We start from the raw sequence: 24,932 nt of genomic DNA, 5'->3' as shown, positions 1-24,932 counted from the left end.
ATGCTTACTATGCTCAAGGAAACAAAAGGCAAGATTTAAAATATTGATAGAGATCTGGAAAGTATAAGAGAACAAATGAGAATTGAAGACCTGAAAAATACAATTGAAATTGGGGACTGTGCCCTGACTGGTGTGGCTCTGTTGGTTCAGTGTCGTCCTGTAAAGTGAAAGGTCACTGATTTGATTCCTCGTCAGGGCATATGCCTAGGCGGCAGGTTCAGGCCCCATTTGGGAGGCTTAAGTGAGGCAACCAATTGATGTTTCTCTTGCGTTGATGTTTGTTTCCTTCTCTCTCTCCCTCCCTTCCCGCTCTCTAAAAATAAATAAATAAAATCTTTTTAAAAATTAAAAAAAATAAATTAGGCACTCAATAGATGGGTTGAACAGCATACTAGATATACATGAAGAGAGAATTGGGGACATGCATAATAGATCAGAAGAAACTACCCAAAATAAAACAGAGTAGAAGAGTTGGTAAAACAAATACAGTGAGTATGGTCATGGGGGAAAAGAATAAACATAGGAGAGGAAAGAATGGAGAGGAAAGAATGAAGCAGAAGAAATAATGACTGAGACACCAAGCTATGGACTCAAAGGATTATAAACATAAAGAAAAATACCTACAAAGAAAACTGCACATAGAGACTTTATAGTAGAGGTGCTGCAGACCAAAGAATAGATATTAAAAGCATTCACAGAAAAAAAAGTTTATTTTAAAAGGAATAATATTAAACTGGCTGCTGACTTCTCAGGCATTGCTGAGGGGAGGATACCATTATGAAAATAAGAGGACTTCAAGAAAATCTCCATACTGAAAGGTTAGACCTCTAGTCCACCTCTCCCTCAATTCCCAAGACATGGGAAGAAGATTAGAATATTTTTTCTCTGGGCAATTTCACCAACCTCAGGGAAAGGCAGAAATAAACTGAGACTTGGATATCTGCTGGTCCTTGGCTGACTGCTGTACAAACACACAGAAGTCTTAGTGCTTCAGTCTTAAATACAAGTACATAACCTAGCACCACCAAGAAAGCCTGTAGTACAGAAGTAGGAAACCAAAACACATTAAAAACAAGAATTTGTATGAAACCAACACAATACCATGATAAGAAAGCTAAAGATAAAACAAAATGATCATTAATAATCTCAGAAAAATAGAAGATGGCTTTGTATCTATGAACAAGAACAGGGTGATATTTATAAAAGAAGAACAACAATGTGATTAGAAGTTAAGAATATAATCACGTAAGTTAAAACCTTAACAAAAAAACCTGAAAAACAAAATTGAGAAGCTATCAGGAAGTAGAACATCAAGAAAAATAACTTGAAATGAGAGAAAAATTAGAAAATTAAGTGATTTATTCAAAAGTTCTAAAATCCAAATAAGTGGTTTCAGGGAAAAACAATTAAAAACGGAAGTAAGGAAATTATGTAAAAAATAATTCAAATAATGTATCCAGAACTAATGGAAAGGAATTTATGGAAACAATTCATCAAATATGCTGCATAATGGGTGATAATAGGCCCAGGTCAAGGCACATCATCATTAAGTTCCAGAGCACTGGACACAAAGAGAAGACTATAGGAACCTCCACATAGAAAAAAATTAATAGTTAAAAACAAACACTTAGAAACTAGACTGGCAGCAAACTCCTTGACAGCAACACTGGTGGGATGGGTAGTGGGGAGGGGAGGAATTTATGAATGAAAATAAATTTAAATCTTGAATTTATTATCTAGCCAAAAGACTGATCAAGAGTCAGGGTAGAATAAAGACATTGCGGACATGCAAGATCTCAAAAAATTTACACTCCATGAATCCTTGCTCAGGAAGGTACTGAAGAATGTGCTCTACCAAAGTAAGAAAGATGAGATTCAGGAAACGGGCTCAGACACGGGAGAGTTAAGCTCAAGGAATGCACCGCATAGTGCTGCATCCCTAGGATGCTGGCCAAATCGCAGGCCCAGAGAGCAGCCACTCCAGGCAGGAGAGGCAGAATTGACAGCTCCAGCAGAGATTTGTTCCAAGAAGATGGAATTAACTGATAGAGAATCTCATGTTGTGGAAGACATTGAGAGGAGATTTACTTCTTTGATAGTTTGGGATTAAATCCATGATAGATGCATTAAAAATGAAGCAAAAAAAAAAAAAAAGACTAATTCCTAGGAAAATGAAAGTTATACAGGAAAGGAAATGTAGGGCTCAGCTGTGAATGGTATTTGCATGCTCATAATAGTGTACATGCAAATGTTTATCCCATCAGAAAATAAACTTTAACGATATTGGGAGGATGAGGAGAAGAAAGTTAAAGAGAGAAAGAAGTATGGAGAGAGGGAGAGAAAAACAACTACCATTGTCTTCCATAGAGGCAAAGAGATAAAGCTCAACCTGAAAACTTAAGCAGTAGCAGTAGATTACTGGAAATATGGAGGCGAACACCAAAAGAAAACACTAAAAGAATTGACAATAGTTGCCTCCATTAATAGGCAAGGGTAGGAATAATGGGGAAGGGCAGGAGATTTTTTTCACAATATGCTTTTTCTAGATCCATCTGATCCTGTAAATTGTGTATGTGTACATTTCATAAAAACTATTTAAATCATGCTACAGGACAGTATGTATAAATATGCTACCATTTATCTAAGAAAAAGTATAAATGCAAATATGCACTTTTTTAAGTCATAAAGTATCTCTGGAAAGATAGGCAGAAAACTGCTAACAGTGGCTGCTTTGGGGGATGGTAACCAGTGGCCTTGAGCAGATGTGATAGAAAGAAATACTGTATCCTTAAAACCATTTGGGTTTTACACTGTATATATGTGTTATTTATTTTTAAAGGAAAAGCTCCTAAGAAACAAACTAGGAATTATGCTGAAGTAAGAGAGCAGGTAGAGTTAAAATTAAATGGGCTCTAAAGAGAAAGAGACCATATCCTTTTAGAATGTGTTATTTATTCAATAAATATAGTGTCTTCTTGTTACACAAATGATATTATATGACAAAAGGAAGTTAAAGAAAAAAAATTACTCCTAGTACCACCCTGCAGATTAAGTTTTTGGTGCTTGTCTTTTGAAACTTTACTGTGTGTTCATGTTCATCTGTGTACTCCTGCCCTCTCCCATTGGGTAACACTATTCCATTACCAGCTATTTTTACTCAACAATATTGTATAGTCACTTTGATATGAATTATTAAGGAATATTTCTGTACAAATCATTTCCAGTGACTGACTTTATTGCATCATTTGGCTCCACCACAGTTGATTCAACAAGGTCCCTACTCACAGAGCGTGTCCCGTTTTTCTCTACTGTAAAGAGTGCTCCTGTCCAAATCGCTGCTCACATCCCCGTCTCCTTACACTATATTTTTGAAAATTCGGTCGGTGCATCAAGTGGCATGAACATAATTAAAAGTCTTGATACATTTTGTGAAATTATTGCCCCCCAAATTTGTCCCAGTTTATATCCTGCCCCTAACAATGTTGAAAAATGTCACCCTCTCCAAGACCCTTGCCAACATTTTATTTTTGTCAAATCTGGCAGATGAAAAAAATGTTGAATTGTTGGTTAAGTTTGTGTTTCTTTGGCTTGCTGGTGATTCTGAACATTTTTTGTACATTTATTAACTGAAAATAAATAAATATTTTTTGAACTTTTTTTTTGAACATGCCTGGTACTAACAGTGCTAACTGTACTTACTAACTGAAATGAGAGACATAAAAATGAATAAGATGGTCTCTTTCTTCAAAGAGTTTACAATCTCAAAAAAGGAGCGAATACATGAACAATACAGTATTATAGTGTGCTATGTTACGTGTAAGCACAGAGGAGGATGTAATTAATTCTTTTATAAGATTTAAAATGTTCATAGGTAGGAACGTTTGAGCAGAGACTTGAGGGACAGGGAAACGGGGTGCACATTTCCAGAGAGCAGCAGAGCTAAATGCAGTGCTGATGTACAGCACACTTGGGAAGGGTGAACGATCTGGTGTGGCTGAAGCCAAGGGTGAATGTTGGAAATTGGCAGTGCCTGAGAAGTAAGCTTGTAAAACAGCATTGGAGCTCCCTTAGGAAGAATTTGGGATAGATCCTCTAGACCAGAGGCTCCTGTCTGGTACACAAGTCTTGTTTTCCAAGCTGCCATGTTTCAAATAGACAAATATCCACCACATTTGGGGTCCCTGAACCCTGGGAATTGTATGTAAAGTTCGGAGGATATGTTTGGGGGGTTTATATGTGTTCATTTTCTGTGGAGGGGTTCCATAGCTTTCTCAGAGGGGGTAGAAGATTCAGCACCATTGGTTCAGACGCTGGAGAGCCATCCAGTAACTTCAGCAGGAGAGAAATGGGATCGGGTCTCTGAAAGAGAATCCTGCCAACAGGGTAGACTGGGGAGAGTGCAAGCAGGAAGGAGAACCAGATGTGAAGATTTGAAAGATAATGTTAATAATAATCACCACTTATTGAATATTTACCCTGTGGGAGGGAAAGTGCTGGATGCTTGGCACCCATTTTACTTCATCTTCAAGTAGCATATCTGACAGATGCGGAAATTGAAATCTAAATTTTAAAATTTGTCTAAGGTTGCCTGACTACAAATGGCAGAGTCCACAGTTGACCACTGGGTCATGTGACTCTAAAGCCCACTCTTTTAATTATGATCCTCTCCGCATGGCTTGTAAAGCTCTAGCACCATTTCTTTTGTATGTCATCTCCTAATTCTCAGTTAATTATTTTAAGCAGCAAAGTGAATCACTTCAGGGCAGAAAACCATGACTAGAGATACCATTTAGAAGAGGAAAAGAAGAAAGGCCTCAGTGACTGTTTATTGTTCTTGTTCCACAAAGAATTGATTATCTACTGAGATAATAGTATAAACTTAAAAGAAATCCCTCACTCTGCACATCAGCTCCTGTTGTTATTTGTGTCCTCTCATTCCATGGAAGGAAATTCTTACAGATTTCGACTGGTAAACAAGTCATTTTGAAGAAAAGTGCATAGTGCTCTTTTCTTTAAGCTTCACAGTCATTAGCACCACCGAACAGGAGGTCTGCCTGCGTATGCTCATGCTCATTTATTGCAGAAATGACATGTGCAAACAATAGCCTTCACTTCTGTCTTTCATGGCAAATATTAAATGCTGCTAAGGAAGCTTATAAAAGCTCTGACTATTTTACCTTGGGAGCTGGGCGCTGCCTAAGAAGTGTGCTGATGCCCTATCGTCAAATAAAAAGCAAATGTTATCTCTAGATATGGGAAACATCAAGGAGAGGGCTTAAAACAAATCACCAGTGGGCATGAAATTCTGAATTGTGAAAGATCACAATTTTTCCTGCCTCCACACACACACATACAAACCTTCTCTTCATATTGTTTGTGGGCTGCTCCAGTGACTCTGGCTTTCTAACCCCAGTTCTCTCTCTCTCTCTCTCTCTCTCTCTCTCTCTCTCTCTCTCTCTCACACACACACACACACACACACACACACACACACAGAGGCAGCTGTTGCTAAAATTTTGGTGGAAGACTTAGGAAAACTCATTTTTATCACCATTGGGACAAATATATGAAACCCTGTATTAGTTTTCTTTTAAATCTTTTTTAAAAATTACAGTTTACATTCAGTATTATTTTATATTAGTTTCAGGTGTGTAGCATAGTGTTTAGACGATCATATACTTTACAAAGTTCCCCCCCGATATTTCCAGTACCCAACCGACACCACACATATTACAGTGTTAACTGTATTTCCTCTGCTGTACTTCACATCCCATGACTATTTTGTAACTGCCAATCTGTACTTCTCAATCCCTTCACCTTTTTCACCTGCATTAGTTTTCTGTTGCTCTGTAACAAATGACCACAAACTTAGTGGCTTGAAACAACACAAATTCATCTGTTTCCATGGGTCAGAAGTCCAGGTATGACTTGGCTGGATCCTCTCCTTAGGATCTCAAAAGGCTGAAATCAAGGTGATGGCTGAGCTGCATTCCTTTGAGGAGGCTTGACTAGAGAAAGATCCACTTCTGAACCCATCAGGATGTTGGCAGAGTTTACTTCCCTGCAGTTGAATGACTGAGACCCCCATTTTCCTCCTAGTTGTCATCTGGGAACTGCTTTCTATGGCTGTAGAACCACCCACAGTTCCCTGCCATTTGGCCTCTTCCATATAAGCACTCTCATGCTTGGAATCTCCGCACAAGGAAGAGCCCACGCTCTTCTAAGGGCTCACCTGATAAGTCAGGCTCATGAAGGGTGATCTCACCTTAAGGTCAACTGATTTAGGACCTTAACTACGTCTGCAAAATCCCTCCACAGAACAAACTGATGGTTGCCATCGATGGGAGGGGAGTTGGGGGCCTAGATGAAAAAGGTGAAGGGGTTAAGAAATACAAATTGGTAGTTATAGAATAGTCACAGGGTTGTAAAATACAACAACATAGGAAATATAGTCAATAATATTGTAATATCTGTGTATAGTGTTAGGTGGGTACTGGACTTATGAGAGAGATTACTTCCTAAATTATATAAATGTCTAACCACTATGCTGTGTACCTAAAAAAAAAGAAATCTCTTTTCAGCAGCACCTAGATTAGTGTTTGATTGAATAACTGGGAGAAGATAATTGTATACCAGGACATGGAGATCTATGGGCCATCTTCCAGTTCTACCTACCATAAACCCTGTCAGACATTTCTCTTTTGGCAAGAGTATTGTATGTTAAATGCTTTCTTAGCATCCATCTCTCTTTTCTCAATTTTGTATAACCTGTTGTTTTTTTTTAGCAATAAACTAAGTCCATAATTATGTGTCACATAGGGTATTTCATCTTTTGGTAAAATGATGACAATCGGTGTCATTTTTATGAAGACTTAGCCATGCCAGACATTATTCTGAGTTTTACATGCATTACCTCACTTGACCAGCACCACAAGTCTATGCAAAAGGTGCAGTCAGTATCAAGAGCTATCTAAAAGGAAACTGAGGCTGGGCATGACTAAGTGACATGCCCCATGTTCAGCAGCTAGAAAGTGGCATATCTGCGACTCAAACCCATATCTTCTTTCCTTCAGAGCCCTCCTTCCTAACCTGTTTCCCTCAGTTGCTGTCTTGCTGTATTGTGGTTTTGAAAAGGCTGCTAAATGTCCTCTGTAGTTATGATGATTATCATTCATCCATTCCTCCTTTAGTCAAATTTGCCATCTAATAACAGAAAATGTCACATAGACCAAATCCTCCCTAAAAGCAAAGGACATCCCTAAAAGTCAAATACCAATGAGACACAGGGTGTTAGAGAGATTTAGAGCCTGACTTTTGGTAAGGATAATCCAGGATGTTAGCAGCTGGCATTTTAACGTGCCTTGTTCTTGGATTCTATGATATATTTGCTGCCTGGTTTTATGCCGAACATTGATTAATAAACTTCATCAAAAAGAAGACTCACTAATTCATCCCTGGAGAGCAACTTCAGGTCTTCTTTTGAGAGCAGCCAATCTGTGTCAGCAAGAATCAGAACAGAAGTGGTGCATGCATCTCTCGAAAACGAATGCCTGTTGGCTTGAAATAGCACTTATTCAGGTGACAGCCTCTCCTCGTTGTAACAGAGGATCGACCTGCGCCACTGTCTAGAGGAAGAAAATAAATAGTTAGAATGGGAAAGATGACATTGACAGTACCCTCTTCCGAAAGGCACTTACATTTTGATAAAAAGACGAAAATGGCATTGATTTATGTTTTAGCTGTAAGCTGAGTCTCATAAAGGACTAAAACTATATAGGGTGCTCTAAGGCCACAAATTTCAGAAAAGGGCCAACAGTGTGAACTCATCTTGCCTAGAACATTCTTATTTTCTCTTTTAGCTGCCCCCCTATTTGTCCTACCAGCCGAAGCATATGAACTCCAGCCCGGAAGTTCCCACAGGAGTTAAATACCAAGTTACACTTCTACTTCTATGTTCTGTTGGAGTGAACTCTTCACCTTTCGAAATCTGAGATCCAGAGGTGTTAGGGAAAGACCTAAGGATGTGGCAATAGGCAGAACCAGCAAGGTAGCTTTGGCAGAGCGTAGCTAGCAGTTCACCATGCCCATCTCCCTTTACTTTGGACCCATAGCAAAACATCTCCCAGATTCCTTTGCAGTTAGGTATGTCTGCATGCTGAGTGCTGGACAGTGGAAGTGGGAGGTGTTGTGTACCACTTCCAGGTTTGGTGCATGAAATTTTAGCATGTGATCCCCCATTCTCTTCCTCTTCTTGTTGGCCAACTGAATGTCAATGTCTAGAGTGGCTAAGAAGCCACAAGTGAAACATGTGAGAATGTGTTTAGCTGGGGTTCTTAAATGACTGAATGGAACCAAAACCCATTCTCACGCCTGTCGCCACGTGGAATTCATGTGAATCAGAAATTAGTTTTTGTTGTATTAAGCCATGAGTATAAGGTTTTTGTTACAACAGCTAGTATTATTTTATCTAAAATAGTAACCTCGAATCTATAAACTGAAAGTAAGAAAGATAGTTCTAAGGAAGGAGATAGACACGTTACTTAAGTATGAGAAATCTGTTTCCATGTATTACTTTAATTGTGTAGGTCAGACTGAAAATGATGTAAGTCAAAAACTGTCTACTCTAAGAAAAATGATGATGAAATGAAGCCACATTGATCCATTTAAAAATATCTGCAGAAAATTTAATTTGTATTTATAGCTATTTTAGGACTCATTTTTGTGTCCTCTAACATATTAATTATATGTTTAAGGTTTTTACTTTGGGATTATATCTTAGTTCAGGCTGCTCTAACAAAGCACCATAGACTGGGTGGCTTATAAACAACAGAAATTTATTTTTCACAGTTCCTGAGGCTGGAAATTGAGATCAAGGGCCCAGTATGGTTGAATTCTGGTTATGTTCCTCTTCTGGATTGAAGATTGTATTTTGCATGTGAGAAGAACATGAATTTAGAGGACTGAAGGTTAATGTTATAGATGGAATGATTGTGTTCCCCTAAAATTCAAATGTTAAAACCCTGCCCCACAATGGTATTAGGTGGTAAGGTCTTTGGGAGGGAATTAGGATTAGATGAGGTCGTGAGGGTAGAGCCCTCATGAATGGGATTTTAATAGCCTTTCTAAGAGAGCCTTCTTCTGCTCTCCTCTTCTCCAAGTAAGGCTACACTGAGAAGTTGGCAGGACTCCACCCAGAAGATGGCTTTCACCAGAACTCGATGGTGCTGGCACCCTGATCCCAGACCGCCAGCCTCAGAAACAGAAAATAAATTTCCATTGTTTATAAGCCATCCAGTCTGTGGCTCTTTGTTATAGCAGCCCAAACTAATACAGAAATTGGCACTGAGAGTGGGATACTGCTGTAACAAACACCTAAAAACGTGGAGGTGGCTTTGGACTAGGTACTGGGTAGAAGCTCTAAGAGTTGTGAAGTGCATGGTAGAAAAGTCCTACATTGCTGTGAATGGTCTAAGACAGACTGTTAAAAAAAACTGGGGAGAAAATAAATTAAGAATACACATTAGAAATAATTTCTTGAACCTAACTATGAGCAGAATACAGTGACATTTAATCCTTGTAGTTTCTCTTGCCAATAATAATCAATCTATAATCCTGAAAAGGAAATTTATGAGGATTATTATCTTTTTGTTAATAATATTTTAAGAAAAAATTAAAATGCAGGATAACATTCTGGAAAGACAGACTCTGCTTATTGTTTTCTTAATATTTTAGTACTTTACTAGGGCTAATTTACTATGAGTAAAAGGTTAGAGAGAAAATTTTAGAAAAACAGATTGAGTTGTATAAAAATCAACATATTTTCCACAAATATTTTTGAAAGAGATAATTATCATACAAATATCCCATCTCAGCCCTAGTTTATCTAGTATAGTAATTAATGTTTGTTTTATATCTATGTCTCTAACGATGTCCCATGTTGAAAGATCAGGAGTAATAATAGGACTCTTGACCTATTTAAATCCATCATTTCCACTAATACCAAAATTAAACCCATCGTTTCCACTAATACCAAAATTAAAATAAAATGTCATCTACATCCTCATTATAAACAATTTATCATCTTGGAAACTGAGAATTATTCTCCTTTGCTTTTTTAAATTATTTAAATTTTAAAATGCAATTTATTTATTAGTTTCCATATAGACTTTCAAACCAGGATGAAATGTAACTGGCATTCTGGTCTGTCCTCAACTGTTAGTTGGGAAATTGGCATTTGGTTTTAAATGTTAGATTCTCTTTATCAAATACCTGTGAACCTGTTCTTGAGAAAGTAACTATTCAGAACCAAATCCAGTTTCCGAATCTGTAGTGGGGCCAGACCGGAATTTTGGTGACATTCCAAGGCACTGCCATCCTAGGAGATTCTGCCTGGCTCGAATTTCTAAATCTTGCCTGAAGATTACAGTGTGTATTCTTCTTACTTATAGTGGTCATCAGTGCAACTCTATTCCAAACCCAGCCTACACTTGTGGAGAAGTTTTTGACTCGTAGCATTACATTGTACCAATGAATGCACAGAGCTACATGTATTTTACATTTGTTTCTTTTTCCTTTTGGTAGGAGAAGTACACCATAGATATTAAATGGAGGAAGGAAAGTTTGGTATTGGAATGTCCTCTCAAATCCAGCACACAAGTATATTTTACATTTATTTTTAAACGCATTGTTTTCCTCTGTGTGCTTTTCTTTAGAGGGTTTCCTATAAGCTACCACACTCAGAGTGAGCCTGAGAAACCAACAAGATTCACAAGGGGACAATCACACTCTTCTCCAATGAACCAGAGAATTTAGCTTTGCCTCTCAGTTATTATCCTGGGAGTTTCTAAATTATCACACATCTCTTCTTTTTTCATCCTTTTCCCAGTGCATTGTTGGCAATCATTAAATATTTTTATGAGTATTAATCCATATATGTATTTCTGAGTAATTTTTTCCCCAAAATAAAACAACACTATCAAAACTGATTGAGATGGTATAGGAATCAAAATAGAGATATACTTTTTGTTAATTTTGAGATAATTGTTTATATATGAAATTAAAATAGTGTAAATTTAAATTTTTAAAAAGTAATAATAGGATAATACAATTAAGACTCATACTACCTGATAATTAAGCCCAATTTCACAATTGGAGGGAAAATAAACTGTGTCTGATATATCTGTCATATAATAAAGGGTTTCAAAATTGTCTACTCTGGAAAAACATCTTGTTTTACAGGTTTCCCTGAAGTACTTTCAGCCCTGCCTCCTTTTTACTTGCATTTTTGTTACTTACTTGTTGGCATCCTGAATGCCAGCTCCTTGGAGGCCAGGAACATTCTTTGGACATTTTTGTGTCTCCCATAACACCTGGACCTCAGAGCCATTGAATATGTATTTGCTATATTTAGTTGAAAAGTTTTAAAAGCAATTTGCTTATCAAATTTTCACATGACTAGGAGTAGCTAATAAGTCAAATATCATTTGAAATATCTCAATAGGCTTAAAAATATATAAAAAAGAAATACAAATAATAAGACCTGATTTCAAAAATAAATACAAAAAACAAAATTAGGAACATGATGGATATTTTTTTTCATGGTTTATGTTTATGGATGTTTTTTAGTTATTTTAATTCATAAATCATGTTTATTCTATTACAGTTGTGTCTATTATCCCTCTATATCCCCCTCCACCCATCCCACCCCAACCCCTGCTCCCACAGTCAGTTCCCACTCTGTTGTCCATGTCCATGGGTCTAGTCCCTTCCCCTTCTTTCCACCATTATCCTCTTTCCCCATCCCCCCTGGTCACTTGGAGTCTGCTCCATGATTCTATGCTGTGGGGTTTTTTTTGTTTGTTAGTTTATTTTGTTGATAGAGTCCACTTATAAGTGAGATCATATGGTATTTGTCTTTCACCAACCGGCTTATTTCATTTAGCATAATATTCTCCAGTTCATCCATGTTGTCACAAAAGATAGGAGTTCCATCTCTCTCTCTCTCTCTCTCTCTCTCTCTCTCTCTCAAATGCAGATTGATTTTATTTATTTTTTTAAATGTCAAAGTTAATTATAAAATATTAAAAAATTTAAAACCGTTATAAAGTCTTGGCAATTAAACCAACATGACACCAGAATGGAAATAACCAAGTAGATCAGTGAAATATAGTGAGCATTCTAGCGACAAACGTATATATCTGTCTAACAATGTAATATATGATTAAGTTGATATTTCAAATCAATGGGTAAAATAATTCTTATTCAATAAATAAGGTGCATGGACCACTATTACTTGAACTAAAACAAATATAGAGCCTTGTTTCACGCCTTATACAAGAAATATTCAGGTGGTTAAAAATCAATATGTAGAATCTAAGGAGTTTTAGGAGAAAATACAAAATTATATTTTTCTTACCCTGAAGTAACATATTTGAGCCCAGAAGCTATAAAGCAAAATATTGACAATATGACTATAAAACATTTAAGACTGTGCAGTGACATATTTATAAAAAAAGTTAAAGGACAAGTAATAGAATAGGAAAGTATGTGCAACACATCTAAAAAGGGTTAATAGTTTTTGTTTGTTTTTTTTTTAGGGAAAAAAGTTCTACAAACATTTAATCAAAAAATGGATAAAGAATACCAAAAAGTCATTTAAAGCCTTTTAAAAACAATAGAAATAGGCAAGAAATATATAAAAACAGGTTTAGTATCAACAGATAATAAAGGAATAATTAAAATAACTTATCACTGTCACAATCAGATTACTAAGTATTAAAAAATATTGGTAATATCAAGTGTTGGCAGCTGTGAAAGGAACTGGGTATTCATAGACTCTTTTTCTTCATCTTAAAGCAGTCCCTTTAGCATATCTTGCAATGCTGGTTTGATGCAGGTATATTCTTTTAGCCTTATTTTGTCTGGGAAACTCCTTATTTCGCTTTCCATTTTAATTGAGAGCCTTGCTGGGTAGAGCAGTCTTGGTTTCAGGCCTTTGCTTTTTATGACTTGTATATTTCTTGCCATTCCCTTCTGGCTTGCAGTGTTCCTGTTGAGAAGTCAGCTGCTAGCCGTATTGGGGCTCCCTTATATGTTACTACCTCTTTCTCCTTTGCTTCCTTTAGGATTCTCTGTTTGTCTTTGATATTTGCCATTTTAATGATGATGTGTCTTGGAGTGGGCCTCTTTGAGTTCCTCTTGAATGGGACCTTCTGTGCTTCTTGGACTTACATGACTTTTTCTCTCCTCCAATTAGGGAAGTTTTCCATCATGACTTTTTCAAACAGGTTCTCTATCCCTTGCTCCTCTTCTTCTCCTTCTGGTATCGCTATTATACGGATATTATTACGTCTCAGGTTGTCCTTCATTTCCCCAAATGCCTCTTCATTCTTTTTGAGTCTTTTCATATTCTTGCTCTTTCTGGGATCTTTTCTCTACCTTGTGCTCCAGCTCACTGATTTGATCCTCAGCTTCATCTAGCCTGCTTTTGATTCCTTCTACTGTGTTCTTCAATTCAGAAATTGTATTCTTCATTTCCTCTTGTCTCTTATTGATAGTTTCTATGTCCTTTTTCATGTTGATATAGTTTGCAGTAAGTTCCTCGTAGTTTCCCTGGAGTTTTCTGTAATTCTCTCTGAGCTCACTGAGCTCATTGATCTTCCTTAGAACTGTTGTTTTGTACTCAATATCTGATAGTTTACCTGCCTCTATTTCATTTAGTTCTCTTTCTGGGGATTTCTCCTTTCACTTTGATGAGGGGGTATTTCTTTGTCTACCTATTATTTGTGAGACTCTTCTCTTTTGCTTCTGCTTCTTAAGTTGATGTGTCTTGATTTCCTCACTTTGTGGTGTGAACCTCTATGGTAGGAGAGTGCTGCTTTTACTTTCTGGATCTGCCTGTGATGATAGCAGATGTTGACCCTGCCTGACCTTAGGCAGTTTGTTCGAGACTTCCAGTAATCTACTGTCTGTGACTGTCTCCTTCAGTTGTTAATCTAGTCACTCTGCACTCAGCTGGCTGCCTTAGACAGCTCAGGGCAGGGCGGAGTTCCTCCTGGGGTGGGGTTATTGGGTTGTCTCTCTCGCTGCAGCCATATGGGGGAGGAGTCCGCACTGGGATCCCGCCGGCTACTCTCTCTGTTCTCTCCCCAAAGCCTCCATCCCCAGTCTCTCCTCAAATGACTCCAGACCTCTCTCTGCACCCCTGTTAGCCAGGGATCTACTGTCTGTGGCTGCCACTCTGCACTCAGCAGGCAGCTTAGACAGCATAGGGCGGGGTGGAATCCCACATGGGGGCGGGGCTATTAGATCCTCTGATGCTGTTGCCGCTCAAGGGGAGTGGTCTCTGCCTGAGCAAGATGGCTGCTGCCACATCGGGGATGAGTCAGCACAGAGATCTGACCAGCTACTCTCTCAGTTCTCTCCCCAAAGCCTCCTTCCCCAGTCTCTCCTCAGGTGTATCTAGCCCATTCTGTCTCCGCCTTTGCCGGAGACCAGGGTAAGTGGCTGCAAATAAAAATTTTGCATTGGCCCTTTAAAAGGCTCTTTGCATCTCCAGCCGCCTGTCTCTGGCAGAGAGCAACCCTGTGGTTTTTCGCAGTTGTCTGTTTTCTGTGTACTTTATGGGCTCTGGTGCTGTAGGCTAGAGATCCCCACTTTTGGTTTAGACTCTACTCTTCTCAGGGGGATCCAACTGGCCGTTTCAATATCCTCCTGGTGCTGCCGCCCATGGGTGCCACACTGGCCTTCTCAAGTCTGTACTGCACTCCTTACCAGTTAGATTGCACTAAAGCTGATTCTTCTGTCTCCGAGGTTACAGGTTCCTCTCTCACTATTGTTCCGTTGTTTGTTCCAGGTGATTTCTCCACAATTTAGTTGTTATTTCCGGTTGTTCTGGGAGGAGGTCAGTGTGACTTCCACTCACTCCTCCACCGTCTTGATTTTTTCATGATGGGTATATTTAACAGTGAATTAATTATACCCAGCTGAAGAAAGAATTAGTGAACTGGAAGATAGCCGAGAAGAAATCATCCAAAATGAAGCACAGAGAGCAAAAGATTAGAAAATGCACATGAAAGGCTCAGACAGAGAAGATACATTAGGAAAGCCATACACATATATAATTGGAGTAATACAAGGGAAGGAGAAAGAGAATGAGGCAGAAACGATATTCATAATGGCTGAGAATTTTTCAGAAATAGAAGAAACCAAATCACAGATTCTAGAAGGGTAGCAAATTCCAAGTAGGGTGTGCAAAGAAACCCATAACTAGGCATATTATGGTGAACCTGCACTATAATCAAAGATAAGGAGAAAATAATAAAAAGCAGCCTGAGAAAATATTACCATCAAAGAAACAGAATTTCTGTTTTTAGATTAAATTAGGTGCTTATAGCATGAGTCATTTTTTTATAGCATGAGTCATTGTTTATGATTGAACACCTTAACTAAATTTTCGATTTACCTTAGAGCTTGATTGTGCTGTATGAGGTTTTCTTCCAAAGCTGGGATACAGGATCTGAAGGACTATTAATCAAAAGAGAGAGATTCAATTTATTCTTTTTAGCTCCAAGGGAGTATACCAAATGCCAGCATGTGGAAGGTCCAAAAAAACACAAAAAACAAAAAACAAGAAAACAAAAACAAACCCCAGCATATCTCTGCTTAATTTAAGGGGAGCTATCTAAAGTTTGAGTTGCCTGGGATAAATTACCTTACATAAGAAGTGAGTTCTCGAACATCAAATGGTTTGATCAAAAAGTAGATACATTCATTCATGTGTCAAATATTTATTAAGTGCCTACTATGTACCAGGTATAGTTATAGGTGCTGGGGATATATCAGTCAACAACACCAACAAGAACAAAACTGGCAAAAATCCCTTTTTTGCCAGTTTTATGGAGAACTATATTCTAGTGCAAAGACACAAACAAGCGTGATAAATAAGTCAATTATGCACATGTTAGAAGATGATAAGTGGTAAGGGGAAAAATAGAACTGGGTAAGGGGGACGTGGCATACTGGGGGAAGGTTTTCAATTTAAAAGGTGACAATGAGAGGAGGCTCCACTGAGAGGTATTGTTTGAAAGATCTTAAGGAGTAAAGGGAATGAGCTATGAGGATCTAATTAGTGAAAGGAAATGGATTAGTAGGAGTCAATTTCACCTCTATCATTTTCACTTCCTATGGTATATTTCAGAATAAGTTTGGAATTTTGGCAAATGAAATCCTATTTATTATTATGGAATAAGAGAAATCACAATGACTTCCTATATTATGTTTAGCAAAAGCTGTTTATACTAACTAATAACATTGTAGAAACTTTGCACTTGAAAAACATGTCTTTTGAAAATTCCAAATTTCAGAAAGGATGTTATACCTTCTGCTGGTATTTCCAAATTTGGTGATTAAAGCAGATAATTAGTATCAGCTTGTTAGAGAACTAGACTGTCATCTAGAGAAAGAGTTGTAAAGAATCTTCACAGAGCATTCAAATGTAGAATTGTACTCTTCAGGATCAGATTGCTTTTTGAAAAAAAGAAAGCCAACAAATACCCAGCCACTTTGATATGAAAAAAATAATGTTTGTCTCTGATAGTGAGCTCTGCAGTGCCAGACAGCCATTTGAAGTATAAAGGGCTTTGACATATGCAGAAGAAAAAGCCAAGAATATCTTCACTGTTAACTTGTAGTCTTGTGTTACAGGCACGCAAAAAGTCCCTTTGGACAGTTGAACCCAATGAAGGCATCATTCCCCCAGAAACTGATGTTCAGCTGACACTGACTGCCAACCTGAATGACATACTGACATTCAAAGACGTGGTCATTTTGGAAATTAAAGATAGCAACACCTATCGGATTCCGGTCCAGGCTTCAGGAATTGGTTCCACCATTATTTCAGATAAGCCCTTTGCTCCAGAGCTCAATTTGGGAGCATATTTTAGGTAGGGAAATATCATAGATGAATGTTCATAGATATCACATGTTATATAAGCCGAACATCACCTCTACTTTAGAAAATTACTTTTAAGTAAATAGCACTAAAGTCCTTAGTCCTTCCCCTTTCCTATCTTCATTTCCCCCCTCCGGATGGGTGCATCAGCCATGAGAAGATACTTCCTAGTCACAGCTTGGTTACATTCTCCAAGCTGTGTCCCTCTACTCTAGAGAAGAGATGGTTCATAGGAAGTGCATTGTTCTCTCAAACTCATAGTGCCTTCTCGGTGACTAACCGAATCTCAACCATGATTTCTCCTGTTTGATTCCAATACACTGTTAATCCCTTTCCACGTATGTGAAAATACAGATGCATGTTAGTGGTAACCTGAGTATAAGTGGGAAAGTAAGCATTTATTGTAAATGTTTCTTATCAGGAACTGCAAAGCTAGTAACTTCTGGTATTATGTGCTCTGCTTGCCTCCTGACTCTAGCACCAACAATCGAGATGGCTGCAGTTGGCTCTACCTGATCACTCAGAAAAAGCTAGAACACCTAAATATTTAAATAAAAGGTGGTAGAGTATAGACACCTCTAGGACAGAATAACCTAAATGTGGCTTTAAAAATGCATGAGGTCTGAATGCTAACAGGGGAGGACATGTGTGGGGATTTATTCACATTCCCCAGAGGAGTCATGCAGCTGCGGGGGCCAGATGAATGTACACCTGTGCATCACAGTAGTGTGACCAGATCTCAAAGGGGCACTCCTGCCTTCTGGTCTGGCAAGCCCTGAAACCAAGGTGGGCACACTGGGTTTAGAGAAGATGCTCCTGATAAAAAACAGTTAGCAGCCCTCCCCGCAAACCCATCCACACCTCCTTTCCTCTGTTCCATCTACAAACCATATCACTTGACTGAAAATACCACAGACCACTAGGAATTATGTTTTCAGAGAAGCATCCATTATAGTTTTTGTGTCAACTAGATATAAAAATGCTCCTTTTTGCCTGCCTATCGACCATGAGGTAGACCATTTTGTCAATGCATTCCATGCTCCTTTTTCCAAATTTCTTTAAGTATACTCAGATATAATTATAGAAACAATATACTGTGAACCAAACTTGATTGTATGTTCTCTGGAATCTACAAATAGAGTCAAATAGCCCCAAAGGATATTCTGTCACTCACCTGTAATTGGGAGGTTTAGCCTATAATTTTCCACAAATATGGAAGCAAACTGTGAATTTTAAGCTGCAATTTCCCCTCTGCCTAAACCTTATCACTCGTTTTGGCATAAATCATGATGCCAGCAATCTCCAAGAGAATCATCCAAAGCAGAGGTGGGTTAACTGCAGCCCATTATTTCTGTAAGTAAAGTCTTACTGCTGCAGTACAGCCATGCCTATTTGTATACATATTTTTATAGGCTGTTTCACATTATAGTGGGCAACTGAGTAGTTGTGACAATGACCATGTGGTCTAAAAAGTCTAAAATATTTATTATTCAGCCCTTTACAGAAAAGTTTGCAAATTGGGGGTCAAATAGGTCTTAAAAAAAACCTATATGCCGCCTCTTTTGATTGCATGTTTTTGGGCAACTCCCTTAAATTTTCAGAGCGTCTGTTTCTTCATCTCTAAAATAAGAGTAAGTATACTTATTATTACTGGGTTGCCATGATGACTGAAAGGTATACTGTAAATAAGTTGCAGAGACCCCGCTTACTTTATAAACAGCCTGTGTTTATATTGTTTTCCCCAAAGCCTCCTCTTAGCCATGAAGTCAAACTACTGACTAAAGACTCCACTGAGCATGCCCTGTGGACACATATCTAGAATGAAATTATTACACCTCACAACTGCAAATTACTCATTAGACATGGTATCATTTTCTAAGGAGGAACAGTTTATACTTTCAAAGCCTAATAAAACTTTTTAAAGTTTAATTCTGAGATGAGTTTTCTCCCTGAAAAAAAAAGTACTTTAAAAGTGTATAAATTGGTAAAAGGAAATCCCAAACAAAAATACATTTGAACCACCTCCAAGATCTTAGAAATCCCAGTGTTTAACAGAGCACTAAACAATCAAGCAGTCCTTAATAACTATTTGGGGAATAGATGAATGAGGAAGTGAAATAGCAGCATCTTTAAAGCAAGTTAGTCTGAGAAAAATGACCAGTCCAGCAGGTGTACTGATCCATTACAGTTCCCTTGAGCTTTGGTAAGGCTTAGAGGATATGTGTCATTTCTATCTGAAGTTCCCTTCAAATTGAGCCCATCACAAGACATTTCCTTCAGTCAGTAGAAATTTACTCAACACAATTTGAAATATGCTTCTCCTCCAGTAGGTATTTTGCTTTTCCTTTTATTCTTCAGAGCCATTTCTTGTAAATTAGAGTGGCTTTCACATAAACTGTGTCTGTCTGTCTGTTCTGCAGCTTGCTTGACCTGCTGGGAAAGACTGGGGATGGGTGGCATCACTTTCCTATGGTCCCTTCCCAGGTGATGACAAGTCAGGAGCCAAACCCAGGTCTCTGACTTGAGTTTATGGACCCTCCGATTAGATGCTACTTTGTCCCATTGCTATGGTAGCTCCTAGCAGCACTATGATGGAGCTTTCCTACATTAAAAATTTTGTTTATTTCATTGTTCCCTTTTAAAATACTTCAAGAGGGGCAAATGGCAAGGGTGTAGAGCTGAACAGAACATCCCGAAGTTGAGTTCTCTCAATACTCGTCTCCTCTTTTCCAGCCTGAACACGTATTACTACAGCTTCAAGTTGACCAACAAGGGACGTCGAGTCCAACAGTTGTTCTGGATGAATGAAAATTTCTGTCCCCCGGACAAGCTGAGCAAGAAGTGTGTGGCTAAGAAGAAACTCGCTAAGAGCCAGCCCCTGTGCCATGGCTCCCAGGCACCCAAGGATTTGCAGAGCCCCGTGTTTCAGCTTCATCCCGTCAGGATGGAGTTGTACCCAGACGAGACGATCGATGTGGTGCTTGAAGGCTACTCTGCTACTCCCAGGGTAAGTGGACAGTATGCTTAGAACCCGCTCTTCTTCTTAATAAATCTTTGCTGTATTTCTTAGGCGAGTTCCTTGGCATTTATCTGAAGAAACGATGTGGTTTCTGAAGGATTGCGTGTAGCCCCGAGTTACCATGGCAGCACTCATTGCTTTTACAGTTTAGCTCTGCTCAGTTTTATGTTTGTTTCTACAGCTACCATGAACCCAGCCTTAAAATGCTAATTAAAGCAGGATCTCATTCCCGGAGTCAGCAGTGACCAGCCAGCAAGTCTCTGGGAGAGGGATATCCAGCATTCAGGCAAAGCTAAGCCTCCGATGAACACTTAGCAGTATTCATATTTATTCCAAAGGGGTGTTTTTATAGACACTCTGGGCTTTTCTGTCCAGGTATTGGGACATCCCCTCCTCCTCTCCTCTCAGTATGACATTAGCCATATCACATTTATAATCATTATCTTTTTATGTATTAATAAAAGAGTGGCATTTATCTTCAGCAACTATGATGATCTTCTCTTATTTACATCATCACCATCCTGCTTAAACATCTATGCAGATCCAAAACATACCTGTTTATTCCTGTTCCCTCATGGAGACTGGAAACCATCAGAAACCTAAAAGAAACTTTTGTAATCGCTTGTGAGCCTCTTCTACCTCACAAATGCAGACTTTGTGAATGAGAACTGGTGCTTGCCTCAGCTCCTCCTGGTGTTGCCAAGTTACGAGGCATGCTGAACTTTCTCCTCGGGAGATAGGAAACAATAAGGAATTTATCTTCCAGCAGACAAGACAGCAAAGCTAGTTCATTGCTTCACTGTGGAGTGAGTATAGAAGGTGGTTTTTCTCTCTGTTTTTCAGGGGTTTGGCCAACTTCTGCTGAGTATGTACCATATGATAAACAGCATATTAGGCACTGAGGATGCAGAGATGAATCCAGTGCAGCCCTCACTTCAAGACACTGGCAGCCTGTTGGAGGAGCGCATTTACAGTGTCATGATTGGGAGCTGACCATATTTGTAAAGGCATTAAATCTGAGCCGCCAGGGTTCTAAATTAAGTTTAAGCTTTACTAAAAGCTTCCCTGAATGTTCTTCCAAATTATGCTACATAATTAAAAAGAGACTTGAATTCATTAACATCTGACCCTGAGCACTCTTCAATAAGGCTAATTGTAATATAAATTCACTTTGGGTCCTTTCTACTTTACATAAATCTGGACCTTGGGGTGGGGGTGGGGAAAGGGAGGCAAAGAAATACTAGTTTCTATAGCACGATTTTTAAATATTCAAATATGAAAGGCAAAAATTTTTCCCAGCCACAGTTCCTGACTAGCTTGATAAGAAACAGAACTACCATTGAACTGTAAGCCCACAAGGATTTTATCTGCCTCATCCATCACTGTTTGGTATGTCCAGTCCCTAATAGCCCTGATGCATAATACACCTTCTATATATATATTTGTTTAACTGAATGTAAATTGATTGTGTCCTCAAAAGCAGTCAGAAAGGGATGCAGGTTCCACGCAGGACATATTTAACCAGATATTAATTGTGTGACAGAGAAGTGATACCTGAAATGCACTATTCAGAAAAATGTACCCTTCCGTAACGTTCCCAGGCAGGTGGTTGAGAATCAGTTTGCCGTTTGTTGAGAATTAAGTCATCTGAGCTGTGGATGTTCTCAAAATGCTGGTGTATCTCATCTGCAGACAGTCAGAGAAAAGCTGGTATGCCATGCCATTGTCGGGGCACAAAAGAGGAAGAGCATGGTGATGACCGTGAATGTCGTCTGTGAGTTTATAGAGCCGCTTATCCAGCTGTCCACCAAGCAGCTCTTGTACCGACTGGAGCAGGTCAGCGGCTGTGCTGGGAAGGGCTGGGTGCTCCACCTGGGGTCAGTGTATTCACATTTTTATTTGAGAAGCTAAGTTAATGGGAAGCCTGATGTACCCCACCCAGCCTATGCTTTTTTAAGCTTCAGAGGCCTGTACACCTTCAACTAAAAATTCTGAATCTAAACCTACATTTCTTTGAAAGGTAAATTGTTACAGAAATTCTATATCCATCATTCCCGATGTATAAGCACACTGAAAATGCACTGTAGTCGATCATTTTACTCTACCTAGATAACATAAATATCACAGTTATAGAAAGGGTTGGACAAGATTATTGATAATCATAATAATCAGTAAGAACAGCTACAACATATTGATTGGTTTGTGCCGGGCACTGAGCCATATTCATTACATACATTTGCCCAGTTTTCCCCTCGCAACAATCTATGCTATAGATTCTGTTATCATTCCCATGATATATGTAAGGAAACCAAGATACAAGTTAAGCAATTATGTAGACCACCTACCACTGAGAATAATCAACGAACTATTTGATTCACACTCTTAAACTATATGGCTACACATGTCCATGACTTTATATGGCCATTAAGGGCAAGCAATAAATGGGCAGCAGGGGACAGGGGAGAGGTGGGAATGACTGCTGCTCAGGGCAGGGGGTCAGAATAGTGAGAAGGTGTGGGAGGTACCACAGTAGGACTTGACCTATTTCTCAAAACAGACTCCCATTTAACATTCAAAACAGATATGTATGGGATGTCTCTTCTGGACTGAGCTTGTGTTGGTGCTTGACAATCTGGTGAACCAGTGAGGCATAATTAAAGCTAAGAGATTGGTTGAGGTTACAACTGTAAACAAATTTTTAAAATTTAGTTGTTTAAATTACACTTTTAAACAGTACGATGAAGAAGAGGTACAGGTTGCTATGAGAGCGCATATCAGGACAGTGGCTTTCTTTGTACCTGTGGTGACAGATAGCTTCCTTGGGCAAGTGCCTCAGGTTGAGACTTGAAGAAAAAATGAAGTTAGTCTGGTGACAAGAGAGAGGGAGAGAATGATAGGCAGCAGGAACAGCACACACAAAGGGCCTGAGTTAGGAAAGAGCATGGTGAGCACAAAGACCTGAAAAGCTGCCTCAGAGAATATGCCAGGATGGCATGAGGTCCATCTAGAAGAGTGGGCAAGGGCCAATGAATGTGGCATGACTGGGAGGCATGTTCTGGATGGCCATTGGTGGGCTTCAGGGAGGGGAGTGACATGGTCAGATATATTTATTGAAACAGTCATGCTGTCTGCTGAGTGAAATACTTATTAAGACCTACCATGTGCCAAGCACTGTGTTGGGTGCTAGGGATACAACAGTGAGAATAGTCCCTCCTTGATGAACCACACAGCTGACGGGGAAGACCAAGCATTAAGTAAGTCTTTGTCTCAGTGTGATCTCTGTTGTCCTATAAAAGGACAGGGTGTGTCAGTGCCTAATCAGTCAGGGCGGGACTCAGCCAGGGTTCCTTTCATTACCTGGAGACTTGTGCGAGAATTTATTCTGGTAATGGGTTCCATCCTATTTTGTTTGTATTAAATAAATATCTATTGGGCACCCACCGTGGGTGTGATGCTCTGCTAGGAGATGAAAAAACGGGCATATAGTCGAGGAGAGGAGGGGAGTTTAAATCAACAAATAACTTTTGAGCACTTAAGTGTATGAGGCAGCAAAAGCACAGCAGGCTTCACAGACTACTGGGGAAAGCAGACAATGAAGAATAGAATAGGGGTTTCAGTTACAGGATGTCAAACTAACTGTGACAAGCTCCATGAGACATAAAAAGAAAATACTAGAGGAGTTCCTGCTACAGTTTTTGAGCTTTCATTGCTCTGTTTTGAATTTTCCCTTTTATAAGTAATCAGGAAAGAGATGTACTAGTGTCATCATATTTTCTCTAAATGTAGCTATTGAGAGAAAATTCAGTGAATATTTACTGAATAATTATTCAATATAAGAAATTATAGCATATGTTAAATATATACCTTTGTATCTTATTAGATTTTTTCTAAGCCTGTAAACATTTATTAAAATGTATGGATTGTGTTCTTTTTTTTTCTCTTTAAATCCTTTAGCCTTATTTTTTTAAAAGCATATTGTTGTTTAAGTTATTTTTGTCTTTATCACTAGAATGAAATAGCAAATATTTTAATGTAGAAATGACTTATTGAATTAAAAAATGAATTGGGTCACAGCTCCGTGTTTGATTTTACCCTTCTCTCCTTCCCCTCCTTCAAATATCATGAGTTTGAAATCTGCCCAGCTACTGTTATTTTTCATTGTTCATTTCCTGCTCACATTTAATCCATAGCAGGGACAATGAAGAATTGCAACTTCATTACCCAGTACGTGCAAGAGACCTGGTAGGTCTCGGTATTCAGATTTACTTATGTAACACCCAATTATCTATTCTGTCTCCTTATTTTCAGCTCAAGGCAGTATATCTGATTTAGTGCATTAGACTATAATGACACCAGCACTGCCTGTGGGAAGAATTTTTCTGTGACTGTTTCCTCAGATTTGATCTACTTTATAACTATTGTACCATTCATAAGCCACAGAGATGAAACCACATCTTTGTGGAATTGAAAAGGTCAATTGAAACGAGCAGCCAGTTTGCTTCATGAAGTCCAGAAGCAAATCCTATCTCCTGATATTTGGGGAGACAAACAACACAGAGAGAAAGGGGTCATTTTAAAATAGAACAGATTCTCTGTGCATCAACTCCTCCTCATCACTAACCTCTAAATGGCCTCTTGCCAAAACCAGCCAAGTGTGGCTTCTTCACTTCAAAACTACCTGCAGTGACACAGCAGCCTGGGGCAAGGTCACTGGGTGGACAGTTCTCTGTATGGCCTTTAATAGTCCTAAAGTGCTGCTTCACCCTTGCCCCAAACTACAGTATATAATCTGCAAATGCAAGGTAAGTCCCGTACCTGTATTGCCATGTTGGAGGGAGGGAAGAAACAATGGTTGGCATCTCATGGCAAATGTCAGACGAAACCCCTGCACAGGGGCCTGGGGAACACAGTCGAAGCAGGAGATTCAAGCCAGCTGTCTGGACTAAATGGGTGTCTCCCCAC

General features: G+C 38.8%; 1 protein-coding gene across 1 annotated transcript in view; it reads left to right on the top strand.

Annotated features, from left to right (window-relative positions):
• The window catches only part of HYDIN (HYDIN axonemal central pair apparatus protein), a 347,593-nt gene that overhangs the window by 186,395 nt on the left and 136,266 nt on the right, over window positions 1-24,932 (top strand). Inside the window, exons 19-21 of the mRNA XM_054579213.1 lie at window positions 16,705-16,943; window positions 19,685-19,962; window positions 21,667-21,806. Of these exons, the coding sequence (XP_054435188.1) occupies window positions 16,705-16,943; window positions 19,685-19,962; window positions 21,667-21,806 (657 nt within the window). The remainder of the gene's footprint in view (window positions 1-16,704; window positions 16,944-19,684; window positions 19,963-21,666; window positions 21,807-24,932) is intronic.

The sequence above is a fragment of the Pteronotus mesoamericanus genome, unplaced genomic scaffold, assembly GCF_021234165.1.
Source record: "Pteronotus mesoamericanus isolate MK-2021 breed Mesoamerican mustached bat unplaced genomic scaffold, CSHL_Meso_final contig_52, whole genome shotgun sequence".
Taxonomy (NCBI): domain Eukaryota; kingdom Metazoa; phylum Chordata; class Mammalia; order Chiroptera; family Mormoopidae; genus Pteronotus; species Pteronotus mesoamericanus.
This window is presented reverse-complemented; position numbering and strand designations above follow the sequence as displayed.